Source organism: Amblyomma mixtum, chromosome 2, assembly GCF_055824585.1.
Source record: "Amblyomma mixtum isolate Tamu chromosome 2, ASM5582458v1, whole genome shotgun sequence".
Lineage (NCBI taxonomy): Eukaryota > Metazoa > Arthropoda > Arachnida > Ixodida > Ixodidae > Amblyomma > Amblyomma mixtum.
In genome coordinates this window covers 127568062-127594717 of record NC_143013.1, presented here as the reverse complement: position 1 = coordinate 127594717, position 26656 = coordinate 127568062, and the positions used below count along the sequence as shown (strand labels likewise).

General features: G+C 43.0%; 1 protein-coding gene across 1 annotated transcript; it reads left to right on the top strand.

The window, feature by feature from the left end:
* LOC149360834 (uncharacterized) lies at positions 1 to 26656 on the top strand. The gene is made up of 5 exons (XM_089567942.1): positions 1 to 117; positions 4264 to 4412; positions 13360 to 13427; positions 15046 to 15129; positions 26469 to 26656. The coding sequence occupies exons 1-5, from the start codon at positions 1 to 3 to the stop codon at positions 26654 to 26656; spliced, it is 606 nt and encodes a 201-aa protein (XP_089424068.1).

The window sequence follows — 26656 nt, the reverse complement described above, 5'->3', positions numbered from 1 at the left end:
ATGCAGACCTTGCAAGCTTTACCTGTGGCTGTAGCCATATTGTGCGTGACTCTTGTAGCTGCAGAAACGAGAAGAGGGCCACGGAAGATGGAGCGTGATGTTGCTGATATTGCAGAGGTGGGTCATTAATGCGCTATCGCATTTTGAAAGCTGAATTGAGCATGCGCAGGCAAACTGTTACCCCTAGTGCTACCACGAAACCAAACGGTCCTTTTAGTATCCTTACTACAGTGTTCGTTTATTGTTTTGGGCAATATCTCTGGAATAGATTTTTAGCATATTTCTTCTAGAATAAACGCAGTGAGCCCATTGTTAACCTAACCAATGAAACTATTCGCATTTCCACTTAACTCAGCTGTCTCATTATGACGTAATTACTTAAACCATTCGTATAGAACCACGTGTTAGATATTCCAGATGCAGGTGTTCTGAGGGCTCACGTAATATATTTGGCTAACCAAATTTTTTGCTTCCTGTGTAAGAAACCCGAACTGGAATGCACTGAAAGGCTACCTATATAAATCGAGAAACTTTGTGTCATAGTGGCGTCAATAGGGAGCGAAAAGTATTTTTACTAACAAAGAAAACGAAACGTGATTGCGGCGATAACAACAAGCGGCCACAGAGGTCCTGAGGTCAAAACTGCCAACACTTGTCGACGCCGCCTGTTTAAAGATCAGTGCAGATTCACCTGGAGGCGCTGCGTTAATACCGCGGTAAGTCTTCAACATGATTGCAGCTATGGCATGCGATCACAACCACAGCGGTCCGATTTTGTACAGTTAGGGCGAAAATGAGAGCACGGATATCCCTGTAAGTATAAAAGTGTAAACGCGCATCTCGGCAGTACGCTCAAGAAAAATATTAAGAGTGCTTCGTGGAAATATGATACGCTTATCTTACTTTGGCAACTACTGACTGAGGTGCACCTTTGGTTCGCTGTTCTCTGCACCACACCAGCGCAGCCTATACTGTTTATGCAAATCTTTCGGTTACACTGTTCGCATATAGAAGACTTGTTAGTGACCCATCTACATATAACTGTCCTTCACCATGCCCCGTGAGTGGGCATTAGTGACTGCTCTGTAAAAGATGCCATGCACAAAAAGTTCGGGAGTTCCAACACGTGATCGGCAACTAAATTAAAATAAAACGAGAGAGCGTTCTTTTTTTTAATCATGGTAGCCGTCATCCAAACTGGTGACAATTCTTTGTTAGGAGTTCTTGTTGCCAAGTCTTTAAACGGGCGATTGGCCAAAACATGTAAATCTACCATTCGAGGCTCCAGAGAAAGGCGAAGATCGTGGCGTATGAGAGTATTCATTCTCCTCCCAAGTAAAGAAAGCCACTCTAGTCTTACGGCATGGTTCTGCATTTTAATCACCTAAAACCAAACAACAATAAAGAATGCTTAATATCACAGGTGACCCTTTGGCTGAATGAAGCGGGAAGACATAAATGGCGAAAGAAACTGAGGACAACGGTTCACTGCCTTTTGAAAATAAACGAGGCCAAAAGATTAACCTAACTCTCATGGTAGCGTGGCATGGTAAATTTTATGTCGGCTAATACTAAGCCCGTTCTTCGAAGGTGGCCCTCCGTCACTTCTCTCTATGGTGGTAACTTCTGTAAGGAAATTTCAATTTCAGTGGTTACAAGTTCGCTGACTAACTTAAACGAGTTCGAGGGGGTCTGTTTTTAATTGATAGAAACACTAGCTTTCTTTCAGGAACAACAGAAATTAGTAATTACGGATTGAGTGGAGTGACAATCAGGCCAGCGTGCATAAAAAATTTTTCATTCTTGAACCTAGATTCCTGTGATCTTTGTAAGGCTCATCGTTTAGTCAACTCCGCCACATTGAAAAGAATTTTAGAGATCCTGATAGGGCAAGTGAGTTTGTAGATATTTGGTTCTTCTTTGTTTGCTCCGATGCTCCCTAAAGTGGTGTTTTAACCCTGTGCACAATCAGTACATGCAAAAATTTGGTGCTGATGTCAAGTGCAATTTTTTGTCGTCAATAAACAGTTGCGCAGAACTGGCAATTCAACAAAATGCGGCCCGATGTTGGACCGAGCCCGAGACTCAGTGTCTCGCCTGGCCAAGGCCCTCAGCTTCATGCCCGGAACCCGGCCGGGCCCACAAAATTATCAGATTGCTGAGCCCGGGCCCGAACCCGGTCCGTAAAGTTTTAAGTCAGGCCGGACCGGCCCTAGCTCGGCCCTGTTTCCGCAGCTGCTCAAGAGGTAAATTCAAAAGTAAAGGAAAAAGTAAAGTCGGCAGCAAAGCCGCCGAAATCACAATAACTGTAGAAAACAATCGTTTGGTAAATACAATCAGAAAAGAATATGCGGCAGGTTGGCCCGCTTGGCTTTGAACTGTGATCTCTGTAAATAACCCCGAACTTCTGACAGCCATACGAAAAGGGTTGCATAAACGCGCAATAAACTTTGTGTTATGTCTAGATTTTTAATCAAGCCTTTTTCCACAGCCACAGATGTCTATTTATTAAAACGTCCTCGAAGTCGCAGCAGCAGCTGCTTTTTTTTGAATGAGCACAATTTACCGGCTTGAACCATGGCCGCACTGACCGCTTTTCTGTGCATACAAAAAATGATAAGTGCGCCTGTTTATAACGTAGTCAGTGTAAGAGTACACGAAGTGCCCAAAACCAATATGGACTTCCCGAATAACGCTTCACGAAACGTAGACATGCGTTTTATGGCGGTGACTGCATATTCAAAGCTTGTTTTCAATTGACGGCTGCCCATCGAGAGATCTAAAAAATGCCTTTCTCCAGCGGTTCTTGTGAAAATGCAAATTTCGAGTTGTCAGCGCTACCACAAAACCGAGCAGATGAGTAGCACCTTCTGGCAGATCTGACGGCATATGTTGATTATAGGTGAAACAGCCGAGTCAGCGGTGATGTGTGTTTTAGTAGGCAAACGCACTCCTCCAAATGAGCCACCAGTCATGTGTTGCAAAATTCCCTTAATAACGCCGCTGTATTGCCGCCGGTTGTGTGTTTTGCGCATTTTTTTACAGCTTCTCTTGTGTCGTTCAACGCCACGAGGCGTGCGCGTCGGAAATTACATGGACATAGGACAATGATTGACGCTGATTAAATTCAATCTACAAATGAGATTTCTCTCTTATTACGCGCCAAAAAAAAATGTTATAGCAGCGGTTTATTATTAGGAAATATTTTAGGTCCGGAGCATTTTCATTTCCGAAAAGTTTCACTGAACAGTCTAAAAAAAGAATTACTTTTAATTATTTCCATCTGAGGAGCATGCAGCCGCAGCGGATGCCAAAAAAAATAAGTAATTAAGTGCGGTGCAGCTAGGAAAAAATATTTCACAAAATTTCAATATTTGCAGAGAAGAGATTGGGGTAGGGTCTTATTGGCCCCTTCCCCTCACATGCGCGGAGAAATCATTTTACTGCGCAAAAAGAAATCGAAAATGCAAATTGGTTTTGAGGTTAGGGAATGGCGCAGTAACTGCCTCACATATCTCGGTGGACACCCAAACCACGCCGTAAGGGAAAGGATAAAGAATAGAGTGAAAGAAAAGGGGAAGAAAGAGGAGCCGCAGTGGAGAGCTCCGGAAAAATTTCGACAACCCGAGTATCTTTAACCATCACTGACATTGCAGAGTTCACGGGTGCCTTTGCGTTTCGCGTTCATGGAAATGCGGCCGCCGCGTTAGGGTTGGACCCCGGGTACTCCAGCTCAGTAGCCGAGTGCACTAACCACTGAGCCACCACACCGAGCCTCAACAAACACCACGGCCCCATTTTATCCGCATAGCTCCTAGAACCCCCGAAGTATACTTCACCCTGCAAGAATGAACGAAAAGCCGTACGGAGCTTCGTACAGGTCTGAACCTGGCTTTGGCCCACGACTTCAAGACCTGGCCGGCCCAGGGCCGTCCAAACGGCAACTTCTCTATACCAGCCCGTACCCGTGCAGGGCTCTATTGAGAAGTTTCGTCAAATAAAATTCGCACTGCATAAGCACTCTTAATTTTACACTGTTCTACAATGTTCAGATGAAAATAATTACAGGGTGTTCTTTGATACATTTCTCCAATCTCCCAAACAAAACCAGAAAAGGCATGTGGTGAAATCAAGAGAACTACACAGATTACATAATGGAGCTCTTTCTTGATATGAAGATATAGCTAATTAATTTATCCAAATTACATCTCCACTGAAAAGCAGGCTGAGCGGTCACATATTAATGATACTCTCGATGCGCAGATTGTAGCCTTGTTCGGAGACTCCGTTGCCGTAATGGACATTGACAATGATGATGTACTCGACTGCTTGACAGCAAGGAAGACACAGTACGACCCTAAAGGTTGGAGTGCCACGTACCTCTGGTCTGCTAAGGGTTCCACAGGAGAAAGGTCAGGTTTTACCGACATCGCCTATGCTTCTGAAATAGGAAAAATCGCCGCTTGGGGTGTACATTGGGTGTAGATGATGTACATCTTAGAAGCGCGACCACCTAAGCAGAGGAGGCTTGTTTTCAGTGCCCACTCTTCACATGAATGACTTCTACCTGTGGTATTCACTTTACGGTGCAAAGATAGTAGCAGCCAGTGTGTTTTTGTCTTGTCTGTGTGTTGTTTGTTGTTGACTGTCACTATATTTACACTCCTGTGCTTATGCCACATCGCCATCAGCATCAGCTCGACTACGTCCACTGCAGGAAAAAGGTGTCTTTCGTAACTCTCCAATTAACTGTGTCCTGCACCATCTGCCACCCTCTTAATCCCGCAAACTTCTTTATCCCAATCACCAGCCTAATTTTCCACCGCCCCGTGCTACGCTTGCCTTATCTTCGTATCCAGTTCGTTTCCATCAACGACCATCCGTTATCTTGCCTTCGCTTTACAAACCTGCCGAAGCCGACTTCTGGATTTCGGCTAGGATGTCATTAACCCGCGTTTTTCAATGACTCAAACTGCCGAATTTCCGTTTATTTAATTTTCCACTTCTCTTTCTGCTTAGCATAGCGCGCTGCGTTACCCCAAGGTTAAGTAGAACCATGCCTTCCCTTGCAATGTTGTAAGTAAAACTACAATACTTTCTCCATTATGATTACTTCCAATGGCACTTTTAACAAAAAAAAGCATGCTTTATTCTTACCTTAGAATATGTCGGACTACCTGACGGGCATGCACGATAATTTCAATGACCTAAAATTTATTTCAGTCTATTCTGGTGGAATATAAGAAGACATGAGTCTATTAAATAAAGAGATAAGGCCCTCAAAAGGTGCGGAATGTGATTGTCACTGCTTTTGAGGGACGTCCAGTCGCCTTTGGTTCTATTTTTCGTTATTTAGAATATTGCAGATCTAATGACAGGAACAAGGCCTCCAGTATGGTTGATGGTTTTTGAAAAACCTAGTAGTACGAAATAACTACTCCGACGGGCAAACACTGACGTAGATATTGCGATTTTATGGGTTTCTCATGTTCGTGGGCTTATTCCAGTGAAATGAATAGGGGATTGTGATATTTGTGGATTACTGCCGAGTCAATGAAACAAAAAGGAGATCGAATATATATCCGCCACTAGATTCGAACCCGCGGCGGCGCTTACGAATCAGCTTCGCTGGCCACTGCGCGAGAACACTACACTACGGTATTTATTTACATGGTTTTGTATAGAAAGCGTATACTATATGTATATGTGTGCGTGTGTATACACACACAAAAAACAACTATTTACAGAGCACCTAGGTAGGCGCTACGTGGCAGAAACATAATAGTAACATATTATAACTAAGAGGTCGCTAAGGATATACAACGCATCAGGAGAGGAAACCAATGAGGTACAAAGTACAAGTGCTCGTCCCTGTCTACTTCTCTATCCGTGTCTTTTATTGCGCCCCTGTGTCCTCCTGAAAAGTCCAATATTTTGTTAAATGTCCCTTACGTGCAGCAACTTTCGGCTAAAGTGAATTCTGGGTGAAACAACAGGTTCAATGTTGCGGTCTTGCATGCGCGTTTTCCAAGGACTATGAAGTCCAATCAGAAGAATCATATTATAGGAGTTTGAGTCAGGTTGGGAAACAACAAGGTAGCGCACACTGTAAGAATTTCGGAGAAAATCTTTCTGTAGCGTCCGCTGCAACACATCCCAAAACAAAATTGCGTCGTTGCAGTCTATAAAACAATTTTAAATTGTTTCAGGCACATTGCACAAGCGACAGTTTACAGAAGACACAAAAATGTTTTTCCTATCGAGCCGCATCTTGACAGGTAGAGTTTCAGTGTGTAGTTTATAGAAAAAAGTTTTGGTGCAAGAGAAAGTGGCATTTTACGCACTCGCTTTGCAACATCATGACCCATGAGCCCAAAGTAGACGGAACGATACAATGAGGGCGGGAAGAGCGTCGATATCAAATCCCTGTACAGATTTTTGCGCGAAACAGACCGCACCTGATCACCCTTCGTGTTAAACTACAGCACATCATCTTCATCTAATAATACTATAAGAAACTAATGCACGCGCCTTCAACTTTAGGGCGGTAGTGACAGAGAGATGTGCGCTGATATGCGTTGGCGTCGACAACGTTGTGGCAGAAGCACACCACTAGAGCAGTACGCGTCCACGCTGACAACATTGCTGCAGAAAGGCGGCGCTGGAGCATGTGCTGCCGGCGTAAATTTCGTATATTGGCATAGACGATGAAAAGGTTGAATACGCGCATAACTGGCTCTCAGGGTGAGTGGCCACCTCACTCGCGCTTCCAGGTACGTGGCAGTGGTGTCCACCTGGAAAAAACTGTGCTTTCGCAGAAGATTTTGTGCTCCGCCATGCTGTACCAGCAGCCGTTATTTTTAAACTTCCCGAGTGCAGAAAGCAGTGACATGAAAAAAGCGGCAAGAAAAACTGGATTATGCGGCGAAAGAATGTATTTGAAATGGAATTAAGCATGATGTAAGGTTGTGGCAGGCCATTACTGCAAGTGGTAGAAATGCAATATATTTTTAGACCCCAGAACACTAGAAATAAAGTATACAGAAATTTTCACAACGGTTTAAACAAACACGCATACTTGGCACCATCTCCAAAAGTAAGAAGTGGTGATGGTTTAAAATCTATTTGTGCGTGTCGTTCTTGTATCTTTTGCGCCATATTTCTTCCTATAAATTTTAAAGCTTTTCAAATAAAGTGATCAGTTGTGCGGGGTTGTCGGTGCTTTTTTCCTCCCGTCATATTTCCTTGCTCTGTTTTCCACCTTTTAAAAGGCCGTAGTTCGATAAATGTGACAGTAGCGCCGGCATTGGAACATTGCGATATGGAAATCTTTTTCTGGCGATAGAGTTGTTGACGCCTTAGAATGAGGAGAATTGAAATTCCTCAACTTTTTTCGCATTAATTCAAAGAACGACATGTTCCGAAGGAGTAAAAGTTTTAAGGGTGTCTTAGACGTCGCCATTTGTTTCTGACGAGCTTTGTTACCATTCTTTGAAAGGCAAGTATAGCTATATACACATGCCCAGTGAGCATTCTCCTAAGCACACATGCAATACCCTCGAATTTAACCTGTTCTCGCGTAACAGTGTCACCGCACTACGACTAATGCAAATTGTTACGCCCCTATATTCAGCCGTATTGATAGAAGAGCTGGGGCACTGCATTCAACACCGACCTCTGCTCTTTCTAAATATACAAAACGTGTTGCAAATAGTAATAGGGGCAAAGCTTCAGCGACGACGCACCCACTTGTGACGCCAAGACGGATCCAGGTCGTGCACAGTTCAGGGTGTTTCCGTATTCTAAGAGACAAGAACTTTCAAGTTAACACTAACGCTTTCGCGAAAAATTCAGTGGACAGATGTTACCGCTTCTTCCTACGAATGCAAAGCGCTGCTTAACCATTTATGGCGAAAAGCAAATAGCATATAACAAGAGACTCAAATGGAGGGTTGCTTTTCATTGAACTCAGCACTACAGAGAGTGAAAACTCTATTCCCTACATTTCTGAATAAAATTAGTACCAGCAGTCTTAAGGATTTGGAATCATTTCTCTTTTGAGATGATGAAAAACTCACATTCATGAGCTGAGACTGCTTGCAATGTTTTCTGTACATCATTTTTTCCTTGTCGATAACTGGTTTCAAAGCACCAGGATCGCTTCTCTGAAAATATCTTAGTCACAAGAAGCCCATGAATATGTTAATTATCTCCTGCGACAGCGATATTACCGCAGTCTGAGAATAACCCTCACATAATTTAATTCATAAGAAAGGAGACATCAGCTATCGGTAAAATTAAACCGATACTAAAGTATAAAATTTCTAAAAGAAAGCGCGTCATGCTGGCAGTCACCATTTTTTCCGGTAATTGTTAAGCGCTGTTTTACAGGAGATATTCCGCGAGGCAAAGATGACAACTTGCCTGTTTCACTCACAGAGATCTCGAACCAAAAATTTTAATTTTAAAACACAACATTTCAGAACCGCCTCGGCTCCTTTCTGTGTTAAAACATTAAGTTGGGCTAGTTGGTAACGGCTTGAAGGAATCATGTTCTTGGCGGTAAGAAACACACACCACACCAAGAGACACACACACACAGGACACCCCCTAGACTTCAACTAACTTTACTGGACACTTGTACGGCATAAATATGTATCACTGAGCACACGCAGGTGCCTCGTCATCCGCATGAGGTCTAACTACGCCCCCCCCCCCCCCTCTCCTGCAAGGCATACGGTTGCGCAGATAAACAATCTCTTTCTCTGCCAACGCCAGGGAGGGAGTGCTTACACACATGTCGCCCGCCTCTTGAATACGAAAGGCTTCGATAATTTCCCTTTCTTTTTTCTCGGAAATTATCGAAGCCTTTCGTATTCAAGAGGCGGGCGACATGTGTGTAAGCACTCCCTCCCTGATGTCGACAGAAAAAGAGATTGTTTATCGGCGCAACCGTATGCCTTGCAGGAGAGGGGAGAGCGTAGTTAGATCTGATGCGGATGACGAGGCACCTGCGTGTGCTCAGTGATACATATTTATGTCGTACAAGTGTCCAGTAAAGACAGTTGAAGTCTAGTGGGTGTCCCGCGTGTGTGTGTCTCTTGGTGTTGTGTCTGTTTCTTACCGCTAAGAATATGATTCCTTCAAGTCCTTTCTCTGGTGTGACTGGGGGCAATTGCTCGCGTCTCTAGGTATGCATGGAGGGGCGCTGAAGGTGGAACGAAGGGAAGCGGTAATATCAAAGGCATGTGGGTAGGTGGGTGAGGGGTAGGTGATGGCGGGTTAAAGCTGTGAGTCACGTTGTCGGACTTTGCGCCGGTAGTCAACGGCGACTTGTCTTAGCGCTGCAGAGCAAAGTCCCTGTGAATATAGTTTGGGGCTGATTACTTTTGTCGGGTTCATATTTTTCGTGGTAATTTGAATGTGGTAGTATTTGGGTAAGAGTCTTTTTGGTAAATTTGTTTCGATGCTGAGGATGCTGCTTTCATCGAAGGCGATTGTGTGGTCTAAGTCTTCGACAGGTTCGGCGACAGGATCCCGCTCTTTTGCAAAGTCGCGAAGGTCGTTTTCAATGTTGCGAACTCTTTCCCTTAGTTTTTTTATTACGCCGATGTAGCTCGCGCCGCAGTCAGCACAGGGAATTTTGCAGATAATGCTTCAGGATCATTCTCTTCGTGGCCGGTCGTTAAGAACAGATAGGCAAAGTGCATAAGTGTTCATAGCTTGGGCGCAACCTGGAGACCCTCTTTCTCAGGATTCGGCGATACGTTTATTGGCACCTCGGACATAAGGCAGAGTTACGTATTTTGGTGGTGGCGTTGGTGTTTCCGCGTTGATTTCTCGGCTCATGTTGTGTTTTTGGAGGCGAATGGTTTTCTAACTAGGTTTTTTGGGTAGCCCTTCATGGCGAGTTCTTTGAATATCATGCGTTGTTCTTTTCTTCTATCAAGTTCTGCGCTGCAGTGTGTCTCAACTCTTCTGAAGAATTCTTCTGAAGAATGTCTTCATGACTGGTACTTTGTCGACTGAGGTTGATTTGAAACAAAGAGGAGGTATTGGTCTGGGTGGGTTGGTTTGCGGTATACAGAGAGTTGAAGAGCGCCGTGTTCCCGGTATACGAGATGGCCAAAACCAGGAGGAAGTTTGCTTTCTGTCTTAAGTGTGAATTAAATATCTGGTTCTACGGCGCTTAAATGAGGTCAGAAATTTTGGATTTTAGAGGTCTTGATGACTGCACAGCAGTCGTCCACATACCGTAGAAAAATCTTTGGTCATGGCTGGAATAAGTTAGGGCCTTGTTCTTCGATGTGCTCCATTGTTAGATTGGCGATGGCAACAGAGATGTAGGCTCCTTTTGTGTTCCGTTCACTTGTCTAAAAAATTCGCCTTTTGCTTAGGAACATTCGTTTGATAGGCACAACTCCTCCTGAAACCGCGCCTAAGAAGCGCATATTGTGCACGCACGACACACTTAGCTCACGAAGCCCGCTCTGAGAACATGATCTGTGCCGCCTCCTTGAACTGTGCCGCTCAAACACGCGGTCCACGCAAAAAGGACAATTTTACATACAAGTGAAAGGAAGGTCAATGGGAGCCTTCATCTCTGTCGTTATGGTGCCCTTAACACTGGTACATATCGAACAATGAGTCCTCACATGTAGAGTCCTCACGTATGTCGAGGACTGCATAATAATCATCAAGGCATCTTAAGTCCAAAACTTCCTGCCGCGTGTCAACTCCGAAGAACCAGTTATCCAATTCAAGCTGGGTTGGAGAAAAAATTTCCTTCCCGTTTTAGGACGCAATCGTATGCCGAAAACACAGCGCCCTTCAATTCTCCATGTACCCCAAACGAATTCAGTCAGGCCAATATTTCACGGCGCTTCAAACTACCCGACAGTCCGCAAAGCATCAGTGGTGAAGGCATTGCTCAAAAGAATTTAGACGGACTGCTGCACAGAGCTCAGCCAAAGAAAATAACAACGCACGATATTCAGAGAATACACCATAAATGGCCACTCGAAAAACATTATACGAAAAACCATTCGCCTCCTAAAACACAACATGAGCTGAGAAATGAATGCACAACAACCAACGCCACAACCCAAATACGTCACTCTGCCACTCTGTCTGCCACTCTGTACGTCACTCTGTCCGAGGTGCCAGTGAAGCTATCGCCCGAATACTAAAAAAGAGGGCCCCCAGGGTGCGCACAATCTACAAACACTGTTACACCTTGCCTACCTGTTCTTAAAGACCGGCCACAAAGAGAAAGACCCCAGGCATCGTCCAAAAAATTCCCTGCACCGACCGCGGCGCAAGCTACAACGGCGAAACCAAAAATATAAGGGAAGAATTAGACAACATTAAAAACGACCTCCGCGACTTCGCAAGAGAGCGTAATACTCTAGCCGAACATTCCGAATACCCAGACCACATAATGAACTTCTATGAAAGCGGCATCCTCAGCCCCGAACCAAATTATCAAAAAAGTTGGCAGTGGTTTAGCTGTGGTTTATCCTAGAGGATTGCGAAAGCAACGAGGAGAGAGAGAGCCGATGAAGAGTGCACGGCAGCGGCAGCGGCCCAGGCACGCTAGCTATGCGCCGCTACTGCGCATGCGCAACTGGCTAGCACGCCGGCGGCACCTCTGAGTCACCCGCGCAGCCACGGCGGCGGCAGCGGCGCGCCGGCCACTGCTCCTTGCACATGCGCAGTATGGCCTTTCTTCGGCTCCGCGAAACGGCTCGGCGACTCGTGTAGTGTTGCTTTCGCAACAAAAAAGGCTCTTCCTCAATGCCTGGCGCATTCAAAATGCCCCGAACATCAACCGCACAAAGGGAAACCAGTCCACGGTATATGTAAGGGACATCCCCCTACAGCTCAAAGAGGGAAAGTCGCTATTTACCGCTTGCGCACAGTCCGACAGCGTGACTCGGGGCCTTAAACCCTACCCCGCGGTTTGCACATTATCGCTTTTCTTTTTGCGATCTCCTACTCCCTTCCACGCATACTAAGACGCTAGCTACGCTTCTGTCACCCCTGAAGCAGGAGCCAAGGCGGCTCCGAAACTTTGGGTTTTTAAAGCTAAAGTATTCTGTCATACACCATTTTAAAGAAGTGTTCATATAAATAGTTTTGGATGAGTTATGCGTTAAACTAATGAACAATAACTTACCAAAATCTGGTTTGCTGACATTTCCACCCATACTAATGGACGATGTTGCAAAGGGTGACCACGGACCTATCCAGGCAAAGGCGTGAGGTAGACATAAAACTTAATAATGAAGAAATCAAAAATAATGCTCAACAGCCGCTGAATGCCACAACAGCTTACCATAGTTACCGAAAAAGTATTAGCGACAATGCTGTATATGTACTTACGGCAGGCAGGGATAGAAGATCTGGACCAAGACAGTGCAATAACAGTGGAGTTTAGTGCATTTGGCAGGTGCTGTCAGGTAGTGAAGAGCTATTTGTCAAAATCTCCAAAGCGTAAATTATATCGGATGTATTCTAAACATATCCACCATGGGGCAGAAACGTTGAGGCAAACAACAATGGCTGCGACTAAATTCAACAGAGCGCAGAGAGCTCTCCCGAAGGAAAGCAATGGGTGCCACTTTGAGACGCAAGAAGAGAGTGGAGTGAGTCACAAAACAAGCGCATGTTAAAATGACCTATGAAAAATAACAGGAAGAATAGGGCATGGACAGGTCATGTAATGCGAAGGTGAGAAGCCGACACTCCCTTCACGGAAAACATATAGCTGCTCCGCGGACCAACGCCGGACACTCAGTGCAACCACCTTTGTTGGCAGGGTCCTGGTCTTACCAATTTGTAAAGGGTAGGTGCACCAATAATCATGAAACCAAGTTGGTTGAGTGTGCGGGATCTTCTGGGTATAGCACGCATTTGGCTTGCGGAAAATACCACATAGGTCAAAGTGCAAAGTGCCTGAATCACCGCCTTCGTAAACATCGTTACAAAGTCAAAGAAGAGGCATATAGGTTGATACAGGGCCGATTTCTGGACACATGTAGCTCATATGCTGCATATATGTGTTTATACGGGACACATTTGTGACCAATATGAGGTCGTATGAAGCATATATGAGTTCATACGGGGCACATAATTTGATATGTGCATATGTGCTGCATCGGAGTTCATACCAGACACAATTGTAACACATACAGCTCATGTGTAACACATGACTTCATGCGAGATGAATGAATTCCCATAAGGTTTTCCGTAGACGTGTAGCATCAGCATATTTAATACCATTAGCAAACTATCAGCCGTTCCCAATTCGGCTACTTAAAAGAATAAAAACGTTAATTTTTACATTTTCTTTTACAGATTTCATATTCCGCTTTACTGTTGGGCCACGGACAAGCCTGACATTTTTCTTTTCAATACTTCCACAAGTAAGGCAATCTTCCCTGACTTCGCAATGGAATTACTTTTGTGGTGCCAGTTTACTCATCCATTCCTCATCCGTCTACAAGTTCTTTGCGCATGGTGTAGCTTCTTCAGTTCAAATTCATTTCTCTTGATAAGATTTCCTCCGGGTAACCTGGCCTAAAATCGGTTACTCTATACGTTCTGAGGCCTTGGGCACAATACATTGTCAAGCAAAACATCCCATGCTATGTATTCAAAGCATAAATATAGATGTGTATGAAATTATGGCTGCTGGGCAAAAAAGTGTACGCGTTAAATTTGACTACAGCTAACCTATACACAGTACTGGATCCTAGATATGAAAGATAATCTAAGTAAATGCAAAATGAAATCTATAACGTGACCTCAATACGAAGTAAGGAAAAGGTTACATAAAAATATATATCTAAAGACCACAGATCATGATTGCAGTCATTTTAAAAAGTTGTGCATTTATAAAATTAACAGAAAAAGAGAGAAAAGAAGAAAGAATTTACAACCAGAAAAATTTGTAGGAACAAAATTAAACGCAATTAATTAAGGTTGGTGCTTTTATATTTCCGGTATTTCTAAGAAATATCTCCAGCTGGTGTATTAGGAACACGTTTTGCGTAACTTCGGAATAAGGGAATAGCCCTTAATTTACCGCTAAAAATGGCCGTCGTCATAACCTTACCTGCTCCAACGACTGCTTCAGCTGCTCGTACATCTCGTTCTGACGCTGTAAATGTAGCCTGTTATTCACATAGTCGTTTCATGACTATATCTTGCCAGCAGCGAGTGTATGCGTCTTGACTTAACCAAGAATCAGTAATTTTTTTTAATGCAGGAAACAGCGTTTTCTGGTCAGTCACTAAGAAAAAGAGACAGCACATATCTTTGCCGTCCGGACTTCTCTTAAATAGTGCAAACACACACGTGAAGTAAATACATTTCCCACTGTCTTGACATTATCGCTCGTCGTTTCATTTTTGTGAGCTCATTAGATGTACCATGTATATTCTCTCATTTTGGCCTCATTGTATGTTTTAGCTATTGTAGCATTCTTTTCTCTCTTTAGAGAATAAGTACAACGCGACTAAACGCAGTGTCAACTCATCTGCAGTCCCGTACTGAAGTGTGTCATAGAGCGTGCAGTGAATACCGCGCAAAGCATGTCTGCAGGACACTCGGCATTATTTAAGGACACCACTTTTTGTGATAGTAATAGGATGTGTGATTACTTTGTTTTCACTATCAACAAAGAAGAAATTGTGTAGCTAGTATAGACCTATATTAAGGGAGTGATTCCTCATTAGTATCTATCCAATTGGAGCAAGGTGGCTAAAAGGGAAAGTTGTGCACCTTTCAGAAGTGTTGATATTATACAGCTTTGTTGAAAGCTGCACAACTTCCTTTTGCATCCGCATGACTACGTTCGGGTGGAAGTTAATGAGAAATCACTTCCTTCTTGAAATCTACTCCATCGTGCCGAATTCCACTAAATAATGATCTGTCATGCAGATCTTCGGGACAAAAAACGAAACCCATGGGACCATGTTTTATGCTATCTCTATGCAAGCAATATTAACTCCTGGTGTATTCCACTTCTTTTTCTTCCAGGACCTGGTGAGGTTTTTGTTGGCCATTCCGACTACTTTGACCACGAGAGCTGCGTCGTATTAGAGATGCCTACCTTTGGAGATCGTAAGTGGAACAGTGAGGACACAACTCATTTAGTTTTACAGGCTGTGCAAAAAACACTTTAGAGCTCATTTTCAAAATCAGTAAGGGAAAAATAATTTAGGCATGCACGTGCAATTTCGGAAGCCTCTGTGCCCAGTGACAAACTTTGGAAACAAGACACAATGCCCAGATGATCAGCTGAGAACTAGTCAGCACTTGCAAGAGTCTACAAGGATCTTAGGCGGCAGATAAAAAAAAAAACTAGTACAGAGCTGCTACATTTTGAACGAAAACTATCTATAACATTGCAAGTATGCAGTGGTGAAATGAGGACTATGAAACTGTTCAGCAGTCAGAGCTACAATTGTGCAATAGTGGTTTAAAGGACGGTCGACAAGTCACATTTACTTGCATTTTTCAGCGCTTCTCTTATCTATGTTCCGCCATTGATTCGCTCTTCCCCTACAATGGCAGAGAAGCTGTGGGATTCCACATCAGTGCGGATTTTGGTGGCAACATAAAATATTTCTTTACCACTAACGAACCACTAAGGATGAGGCCACAGTTATCGTAATTATGTTTATTAGAGTAGAAATGAGAAATAGTTAGAGGCCTACGTGCCTGTATCCGCCGATATCGACCAGATAGTCCAAAGCTGCAATAATGATGTGCTATATCGAATGAGCACATAAAAGCACAGTGCAATATACTAACGGGCCAGTTCAATGCAAAGGTAAGCAAGATGCAGGCAAGAGGCGGGGCAGTGGTTGAATGCAACATACATGTATGTTTTAGGAATTGCAGAGGGGAAATGTTATAGAATTCGCAATGCGAAAAAATTAGGAAGGTTAAATGCCTTGTCTCTCAAACGGGGGAATAGCGACACCAGAAAAATTGAGCGCAATTTCTGTATCCCGCTAATTCTAGCACTAAGCATAATGAGAAAGAGCTCGTCCGGTAAGATTTGCTCACCTTTTTACTGCTCCTCTCAGAAAAAGTGAAAACAACTTAAAAGAAACAGAGCGGATCAGCGTTGCTTTGCAAGGCTTAACACCAATTCAAGATACATAAAGAGAGTAAATGCTCCAAAGAACAAAAAAAGCAATTTACAGGGAAATTTAGAGTCCTAAAACATAAAAAAAAACTCGACAAGAGGAAACAGAGGCAAATCCCAATCAAAGTAACAGTCATAGGCCGACAGACAAAATACAGCCTGCAGTGCACGATATAGAAATGAAAAAAATGAGAAAACCAAAGTCACAGTATAGTCATGGTCTCAGCAACAATAAAGACAAAGCACAGAGTGCCGGCCCCAACGAAAATCAGAGAAGTAAAAACATAATCAAAACAAAACAAGACAAAACCAAAGTCACAACACAGTCAACGTCACAGTAAAGGCCACACAGTCAAAGGACAGTAAGCAGGCCACGACTAAAGGGCCTATGCCCAACAAAAGAGCACAGAGCCCTCCACTGTGTAAAGCTTGGGGAAGAGAAAGGAGAGTAAAAAATACAAATCAGCGTGGATAATTAGGACTTGTGTTTCCTATGAGTTGGACCATTTGAAGGAGAAGAGCACAAGCAGCCGGTTCTTGTAGGAGGGAGGAGCAAATAGATGGTGTAACGTCTGATGAGCAAACAGATTTTAAACTAGAAACTATAGTAACCTAAACGAACAACCCCGGAAATAATGACGGAGGCCTTCACATAACATTCAACAGGAACAAGTTGAAGATGGAGAGAGGCCATATTTTTTAATTAAAAGTGAAATCTACCATGCCCAATATTTAATCTAATAAGAGGATTCTTGGGCAGAAACATGGTGGGCATATTAAGGGTATCAGGCATCCAATTTAATAATTTAGTGCCGCCAATGTTCTCGCGCCTAAAATTTCCCCAAAAAAGAAGTAAAGAACGATGCAAACGGGAAGGCACGCAACGACGCGAACCGGTAGAAGTGTGTAAACTACCATATTGCCCGCATTCCCAGCAGCTTGGTCGGCTAACTGGTTGCCAAAAATTCCGGAATGTCTACCGTTATGAAATAAAAGAAATTCGTCGAGAGGCGACGAATGATTGAGATCGTAATGGAAATAACTGTCTGGTTGTAAGAAACCGAAGACAGGGCAGAAAGCAGAGATATAGAATCAGTGTAAAAAAGAGCAGGCGTAGAGGGAAGGTTAAGATTACCATAAGCAATAGCATAATGAGTGGCTAAAGGCTCAGCGGCATAGGCACTAGAGGGTGGTTCTAAAGAGAGACGAGCAACGTGTACAATATTTTGTGTTCAGCTAAGAACACCAAAAGCAGCGCCAGCTGAGTGATGAGCGAAACACCCATCAGTGTAAATATGCAGTGCGCGTCGACAACCAAAGAATAGGGCTTTCTGAGAACTAAGTTCAACAAAAGAAAATTTGAAATTCAATCAGGGATGGTTAGTCCAGCGATTAAATATAGGTTGAACTTCAGATGGGTCATTAATTATATTACCATATACATCACATCACATCACATCACTTTATTTTCCTTAAAGACCCCTTGCGGGGTGTAACATAAGGGGTGGGTTTTTATAAAGTGCAGGCGTCCACTGCAGTCATGAGTGTTCCAGAGCAGGTGATGACAGCGATATCGTGGGGAAGGCCGTTCCCGTCAGCTGCTACTCGGCAAAAAAATGAATTAGAGAAAACAGTAGTACGGGCACGTGGGCGCAAAACTTGAAGAGGGTGACTGATGCGATGCGATGGGTTTGGTTTCGTTTAATGGGTTTAACGTCCCGAAGCAACTCAGGCTATGACGGTCGCCGTAGTGAAGGGCTCCGGAAATTTCGATCCCCTGGGGTTCTTTAGCGTGCACGGACATCGCACAGCACACAGGCACCTAGAATTTCGCCTTCATCGAAATTCGGCCGCCACGGCCGGGATCGAACCCGCGTCTTCCGGGTCAGCAAGCGAGCGCCTTAACCACTGAGCCACCGCGGCGAGTCACCATATACTACGGATTATCGTAATACTTACCGTACGATGGTAAGGTCTCGGATTAGCCTGAAACCAAGTAGGACCGGTGAGCTATTACAGAAGATCATGAAATAGAGGTCAGGGGGAATGTCAAAGAATTCACAATCCCGCAGTAGGAAAGGTCTACCACTTTAGCAGAATGCGATGACCTTAGCGTACAAGCCCTAAAATATAATTTCCCACATATCATTAAGGAGAGCACACCAGAAGTAGGGCATAGGGTCACAAATCCGGATACTTGTCAGTTCCAAAGCCGGTGAGGCATTACCGTAAATGCGTTAAGCCTGTAGCCACATCGACAAAATGTATCTCGAACGGCTGTGAAAATAATCAATAATCATAAAGTAACTGACATAAGAAACCATTATATCCTGAAAGTCAAGCATGTCTTAATGTAAAGACGTAGTCTCAAAACAGTCAACAGCAAACTGGGCACCATAGAATTCAGTTATGCGTGCTAAGAACGAAGTAGGGCGCGTGATTACCAATATAGACAACATAGGTAGGTCAGCCCAGAAGTTCTACACAGATCTATATCCAGACGATAGTGATGGAGGCAGCGTTACAGAGGAGTTAAACATTGAGCCGGTAACGGAACAGACAAAAAATATTTACAAGCAATCCTCAGAAAAAAGGAACAGGAAAGCACGAGCTTACTACAGATCTGTTGAGGACGGTGGGGAGATTTCACTACTATACCCCGATTGTACTGGAATCTTGTAAGAACAAGAAGTAGAACATTTCGTTAATGCAAATTAAAGGGGACGCCAAAGTACTTGAAAAGCTGCAGACTAATCAGATGGCTGTCGGCTGCGCCGAAGATATTTACAAAGGTAATGGTTAATACAGTTATAAAAACCTTATTCTTGTGTCAGCCACACCTCTAGTGTCAGTTTTATAATCGTTATTTAGTTGTTGACATTATTCGGACCATTATTGAAGTAATAAATAAAGCGCACAATAAAACTGGCTCTTTAATACAGCCCCCACAGGCCGTGGTAAATAGTATCACTCATTTGCAACTTACGCTCTCATGAAGGCATTACGGAACCAGTTTGTAGCAAGAGGCATATATCGCATTACTCGAAATATGTCTGCGTGTTACTGCCACCATATTCCTTTATTGCGTAAGTAATAACATTCCAGTAAGTTCGGCTGGTATTCAGGGTGACATGACCTTTCAAACATAGTTAATTAAAAGACTAGCGCATAAAACTAGGACAAAGAGAGAGAAGGAGCCAGGATGAGTGGTAACATAATTTCGCTCGTATTTACAGGACTTATTCGAAACAAGGATACGACGAGTTGAGAATAACATTAATTATTGAGTACCTTAGTGATCTGTGATTAACTTATGCGATTTCCTTGCTCAGTAACTATGGCGACAAATTGCGAAGAACGATCAAAAGCTTGTGGTGTCAAAGCTGAAAGCCGAGTGCAATATTATATGTAGAACTCTGGTCGTTTTCGACTGCCATGGACGATAACAGTTGTTTAAGGCACACACCGACGCATTGAAAGGGGTAAGAGAATACATCTGAAACACAATGCGCGCAGATGCGGGAGACTAGAGGTCAATAACTAAGAGAATAAGAAAAGCGCCAACTGCCCTTGACAGCTGCTCTGATATTACGAATGTCTGGTTCTCAGCATCCTTGAAAAGAAAAACAAAACTGCTGCGCCGGTACTCCCCATAAGTGTAGAAACGTGGGGTCTAACAAAAAGAGTTCAACCCAATAGCTACCGAAAAAATTATAGCTCTACCATTAAAAGCCAGGAAGAGGTCAGAGTGCATAAAAAAAAAACAAGTGTGAGCTAGCAGCAACCTACTCAACATCAAAGAGAAGAAAGGGACAAGCGGCAGGGCAACGACAGTGCAGCCAAGATAACTGATGGCCGTTAAGCGAATGTACTAGATTCCAAAATAACTGAAATATGTAGGACAGGTCAGAGGATAAGGTACAGAAATAAGATTAGGAAATTTTCGGGTTAGGGTGGCCGTAGCAACTACCAAGCGTGTTTATTGGAGATACATATTATAGCCCTTTGGCCTGCAGTCCCCTTAGTACGGTGCTGCTAATGATGGTTGCTAGAAGATAGTCATTTTATCGTCAGCAAGAATTGTTTAACGGTAATCTAACAGACGTGGCCTATATCTTAAGCACAGATGCTTGCTGGTGCCTTCTTGTGCAAACCACCGCTGGAACAAGTGAAAATAAGTACCATGCTATGACTGCATTCACCAGTTTCTTCAATACTTTATTTCATATTTCACCCGGGCACTTCGCATTAAATCAGTGTTTTAATCACCATGGAGCAGAACATTTCTGTTGTGCACTGGACGCACAACGTGGCACCGTTTAACAATATAACCTTGTAAAGTGAAGCAAGCACCGCAGTGCTGTTCGAGGCGCTCTTTTATGGGGGCTTAACGTCCCGAAGCAACTCAGGCTATGAGGGACGCCGTAGTGAAGGGCTCCGGAAATTTCGACCACATGGGGTTCTTTAACGTGCACTGACATCGCACAGTACACAGGCCTCTAGAATTTCGCCTCCATCGAAAGTCGACCGCCGCAGCCGGGGTCAAACCCGCGTCTTTCGGGTCAGCAGCCGAGCGCCATGCCCACTCAGCCACCGCGGGGGCAAGGTCGAGGAACTGGCGTGTATTAAACTCGATGGTATAGGGCGTAGTTAGGCTAGGAGGGCAGGTGAGGAGTATAATGTGCTAAAGGGTGCACACTTACTATGGCTTATTGGATGAGCAGAACTGGGTGTTGGATTCCTCACCATGTAGGCTGGAAATATACAGGAATTTGGTAGAATTACGAAAAGTGTGGCAGTTATCGCAGTAAGGCTTATAAGAAGTAGAAACTAAAAGTAGTACAGGGTGACTCGCCTACATCTAGTCGCATTGACCATATCGTCCTAGGCTTCTGTGAAAACGTGCAATCGGCAAAGAGGAAAATAAAAACCCGGTACTCTCTAGTGTAGGTTGATTTTAACTCCAAAGTAGAAAATAAGCAGGCACTAGGCAAGGCAGTCTGCGTCTAAGGCATAGGTTCTAGGAATATCAGGGAGGAGTTATTAGCAGGGTTCGCAAACAAAAATGTTTCACGGTTCACGCATACTTTCTTCTTCGCAAACGGAAGAGAACGTGGACGGGTAAGAGTCGAAATTGTGAGAATAAATTTAAATATACTTCATACGGTAAGCTCACCCTGGCATCGTGCAGGATGTGGAATTCCTCGGAAGGCTGCGTTTTAGCGACCAAACGTTTGTAAGTTCTCAATGTAGCGTAATTTTCAAGAGTGAACATAAGATATTAGTCAGGCGGAAGCCCTTTAACGAGTTAGCGTTAAGAGTGAAAGTAGAATTCAAGATATTGCTTCAGAATAGGTATTTTTGGCTTTATTTCAAGACAACGCCTTGATGCTCTAGATATGGACAATAATCCCTCAGCAATCATTTCGGAGTCCGCAGAAGAGATAGGCAACAGGATAGTTTTACAGGGTACCGGCAACTTCTCTGAGGAAACGAAGGACCTGATTAAGAAACACCGAGGCATGAAAGCATCAAACTCCACCGAGAGAATAGATCTGGCCGAGTTATCAAAGCTAATCTGTAAGAGCAAGTTGACTTTGATTAAAATGTTCATTATGCATAGAATACAGTATGCAGTAAAGACTGGAGGTAGCCTCAAATTGGTGAATTGGAAATTAAATATGGGTAAAAATCAGCTGTATGAGGTAAGAGACAAAGATGGCAATGTCATGCTCAGTATCGATAAGTTATTTGAAGTAGCCGAAGATTTCTGCACAACCTACGCACTACGCACTAGATGCAGTCTACGCACTAGACAATTAATCAGGACTTTAATGAGGTTGGCAAGCTCACATACCAATGCAAATCGGGGAACAGCTGGTGAGGATCCAGTATCAGCGGATCTGTCGAAGGATTGAGGGGAAAGTGTGCTGCGAAACTGGCTGCCGTGTATATGCAGTGCCTCATGACCACAAGTGTTCCAGAAGCTTGGAAAAACGCTAATATAATCTTAATGGATAACAAAGGAAATACAAAGGACTTGAACAGCTGCAGACCAATAATTGTACTGTGCGTTTCGTATCAGGTGTTTACTACAGTAATCACTAATAGATACAGCACAACCGAAGACTTCAATCAACGAAATGATCAGGCTGGGCTTTCGTAAAAGATAGTCGACATTATACCGTGTTTGCACTATCAGTCAGATGATAAAAAAATGTGCAGAGTATATCCGACCCCTATATATAGCCTTCATAGGTTAGGAGAAAGCATTTGATTGAGTACAAACCTTAGCTCTCATCAAGAATAGCAGTTCGAGATGTAGAAGAGCCCAGTTTGAAAATAGTGAACGATATTTATAACTGCCGCACAGGTACCAAAATTCTCGCAAGCAAGAAATAAGTTTCTAGAAAGGAACGGTGTCAGCAGAGAGACACGATCTTGCCAAAGCTATTCACCGCCTTTCTACAGGAGGAGTTCATGAGTTGAACTTGGAACTCTTGGGAATAAGAATTTTTTTAACATCTTTATTTTTTTGCATAATGAATCTAAGGGAGAGCTGGCAAAAGGTATGTCAGCGCTTGACGAATGCCTACCGCCCTGTAAAGACACTTTACAAAATGAATGCAAAAAGCATCCATGATGATATACAATATACAATATGCAATACAATATACAAGATACACAGTATGAAATATACACTAAAGTATAAAATGCAAAACAGGCTATGTATAATAAATATGTCAGGAAATCAAATGTACAGGATATAACAACCTATTACTCTGAGAAAAATGAAATACACAGAAATGCACAACAATGAAATACACCAAAATGAAATGGAATAAAATTAAATACACTTATGTGACTATAAGGCATCAAAGGACCAAACGTATGGACAAAATAGTCTTCAGAAAGGAAATATGAAACTGAGAAAGTGCGGATGAAGAGTTCTGCTTAGGTTTCTAGAAATAATTTGACCATGCGCTCTTGAATTGCTGACTGCTGCAGATTTCGAGGGCGAAATCTATTATTAGTGGTTATGTAACAAGCTTCGTGTTAGGTGTGTCAGTCTCTCAAAGCTGTAGTTGGTTCGAACTTTCGGGACGTTGTATTTCATGTGACTTAAACTATAACTAGAGTGCGCTATAAAAGTGTCTTTAAAATTTTGTCTTTTGCTTTAATGAGCACGTCTGCATGAAATCCACTCTTTTTCTTTTAAGTCTGTTCAGCAGAAAGAAGGCTCATTTTTCCATTCCAGGAAATACTCTCTCGTGCTCTCATTATTGAGTATGTTTGCAATAACGAATGTAGGTGAATGTATTTCAGTAAATGTGTTTTGCTCTGCTTTTTTGTGCTGTGGTTCCCCATACCAGTAGTCAATAATGAACGTAGGAGCAAACAAGTGAACAGCAAAGCTGTATTTAGAATTTTTCTGGTAGCAGCGTCCTAAACTTATTTATAATTCTGAAAGAAAGATATCTTACTGCTTAAATATTCTGCATGATGTACAATAATAAGTGCTCCTCAAAAAACAACTAAAAATTTAATGTCTTTCACAATCAAGAACATTGTCCTAAAACCTGAGCCGGAAGCTGCCTGATATCGCACATATTTGGTTTTCTAGACATTTTGTTCAAGACTTTTCGACTTAAAGGTCGATAGAAACCTAATTTTATTGCCGTTTTCTTGTGTCAAACGATGTGCTAGACATTATAATACAAGGATTACCCGGTGGTATTTGCGTACGAGTGCCGAATAATTTCAAATTTAATTTCTTCTCTCATGCGGTTTCTGTCTCGGTTTGATCACGATGATGGCGACGTCGGGTTGATGTTTTCGTCGCGTGGTCCACTAGAAAAACTGTTTTATAATTGCTTAGGTGTAGTCTTAATTCACTACGACATTTAATCCCGCCTCTTCCAAGACCTGGAGTAACCAAAAAATGACTTGTCAGCAGTTATGTAGCCGATTTTTACGCCCCACGTGACCTAAACACGAAGTGCGCGGATCAGCCATCATCCGACTGATGAAACCGAAACCAAAACAGGTTCAAGAAGAAATTAATTATGAATTATTTAGTGGCCATAAACGAATACCACAGGCTGCTCCAGGTATGCAAATGTCAACGCATTGTTTGGAAGAAGAAAACACGGAAGCAAGTATTGGGTGTCTAATGTCGTTTAAGACATCCTAAGAGTTCTGCAAGCCAGACACTAGGTCTTAGTTACGCATTATGTAAGTTCTGTTCTGAAAAAAAAAATATTTTCGCCTTCAGCGTACATAATCATGGTGTTTGTGTAAGGAATGTTAGTTATGTCATTGATATATTATCAAGAATAAAACAGGACCTAGGGGTGAGGCTTGAGAAACTTCATTTAAAATTCTCCTCATGTTAGATTGTTAGTCATTTATCATTGTATGCTAAACGGTTATCATGGTAACTGCTTATCAAATTACGGTACAATTTTTTTCTCAATGTATCGTGTTTTATCGAATAAAATGCTTTAGGCATGTCTAAAAATACCATTATAATGACAGATTAATTTTTATGTCTTTTATTACATTCATTTATAATAAGTCAGACTCGCTAGATCTATTTTTTTGCAACCCAAACTGCTCTGGAGCGATAATTTAGTGTTCTAGCAGTGGTAGAGGTGATTGTTAATCGCATGTTCAGCTATCTTCGAGAACACTGAATGAATAGCTATTGGTCTGTAATTATTCAGCTCGTTTCGGTCCACTCCTTGGCGATTCACAATAACGCGGGCTGTTTTCATGCTGTCAAGGGAAGTACCTGTTGACAGGATTCTGTTATTGATGTGCGCAAGCGGATCAGCAATTATGTGTGCTGCTTTTTTGACCGCTGACGTCAGCGTGCCATCAGGACCTCGTGCGCTTTAGTTTTGGAGTGCGTTAACGGAGAGTACCTTAGTATTCTGCAACTCGCTGATGAAATTGGCGTGCTAAGTTACTCAGGAGACGAACTGCAGAGCATAATCTATTACAGAGGATGAGCAGAGCGGTTGGTCCGGTTAGTGTAAAATTATTATGCAGAAAACCAATGTAATGTTCAACAGTAATCTAGTGTTCAACAGTAATCTAGTGTTCAACAAAAAAGCAGTTTAAAAGGGATATTGAGGTGTAGGAAGTGCTAGAGGAATACATCTACTTACGATAAGTAGGGACCGCGGATTGCAATCGAAAGAGCGAAACAATTAGACCAATGAGAAAGAGGTGGAGAGAATTTGGCATGTTCTGTCGAATAATGAATTGCAGTGGCCAATATGAGTCGTGAGCAAGGTGTATGACAGCTGTATCTTGCCACTACTCACGTGCTGGGCAAAAGCGCAGACTGTAACGCAATGTGTGCAACTTAACGACAGCGCAGAGAGCTATGGAAAGAAAAATGACGGGTGCTTCGCTAAAAGACACGAAGAGGGCGGAGTGGGTGAGGGAACCAACGCGAGTTAATGATGTCCTAGTCGAAATGAAGAGAAAGAAATGAGCTTGGGCAGGGCTTGTAATGCGAAGGCAAGATAACCGATTGCCTTTAAGAGCAACGGACTGAAGCAACAAAATGGAAGCATAGCAGGGGTGGTAGAATGTTAGATGTTGGGATGAGATTAAGGTGTCTGGAGTTCCACATCTGGCAAATTCCACAGGGCAAATTGCAGAGACATGCCTTTGCCGTGCACTGGGTGTAGTCAGGCTGATTGAAGACGACCCAAGATAATTTATTTTTGCCATTCCTGGGTTACCGGCAAACGTTTTAAAACGGTTCATCATTGCAGAAATGCCGAGCTTCGCAAGAGGCGTCGTGCATGCATGTTTGTAATGCAGTATCAGTGTGGTTGTGTTGCCATATGTAATGCATTTGATGACTTCGGGGAAAAATAACATTTATTCGCCATTAATCTACTGACTCATCATTAGAGCACGAAGGGGTGTTTATGGTGCGTCTTTATGTTTTGCTCGTTTCACCTGGCATTGCCTCAAATTCAGGACACTTCCTTCGAACTTCGATCTTTCTGGAGTCATTTTGGCGAAAATGGTATCTGCAATGTGCGCAGTAAGAATTATCTGTAAAAAAAAACTCTTTCTGAACACGTGCACACGACTCAAAAACCATACCTCAGCAACCTACCTTCGCAACGTAGTTTTAAAGATAGTTACGCGCATACCTAGCTGTGACCTCATAATTGTACGGTTTGGAAGCATTTATTTAGTGTTCGCACATGTCATTTACCTTCAAAATACTTCTGAAGACCTGTTCGAATTATAACCTGCTGTGCACTTTATATTCCAGAATGCACATTATGGGTGACCAAAGAGCGCAAGAACTCAATACCAGATCATTGTCTCCAAAATTTCGAAGACATATGTGGTAGTGGTGTTGACCTTCACACTAAAACGATTTGTAAAGACGTAGACCAGTCGGCTTTTTCTGACACTCCGGAAACTTCAGCAAGAGACAACTTGATGACAGCGATATGA

What these genes read in the sequence shown, in the direction of transcription:
- LOC149360834 (XM_089567942.1), top strand. Translation starts at nt 1, where the DNA reads ATGCAGACCTTGCAAGCTTTACCTGTGGCTGTAGCCATATTGTGCGTG. An exon ending in ATGTTGCTGATATTGCAGAG is followed by an intron (nt 118 to 4,263) that starts GTGGGTCATTAA and finishes CTCGATGCGCAG; the next exon opens with ATTGTAGCCTTGTTCGGAGA. An exon ending in AAGGGTTCCACAGGAGAAAG is followed by an intron (nt 4,413 to 13,359) that starts GTCAGGTTTTAC and finishes TTTCTTTTACAG; the next exon opens with ATTTCATATTCCGCTTTACT.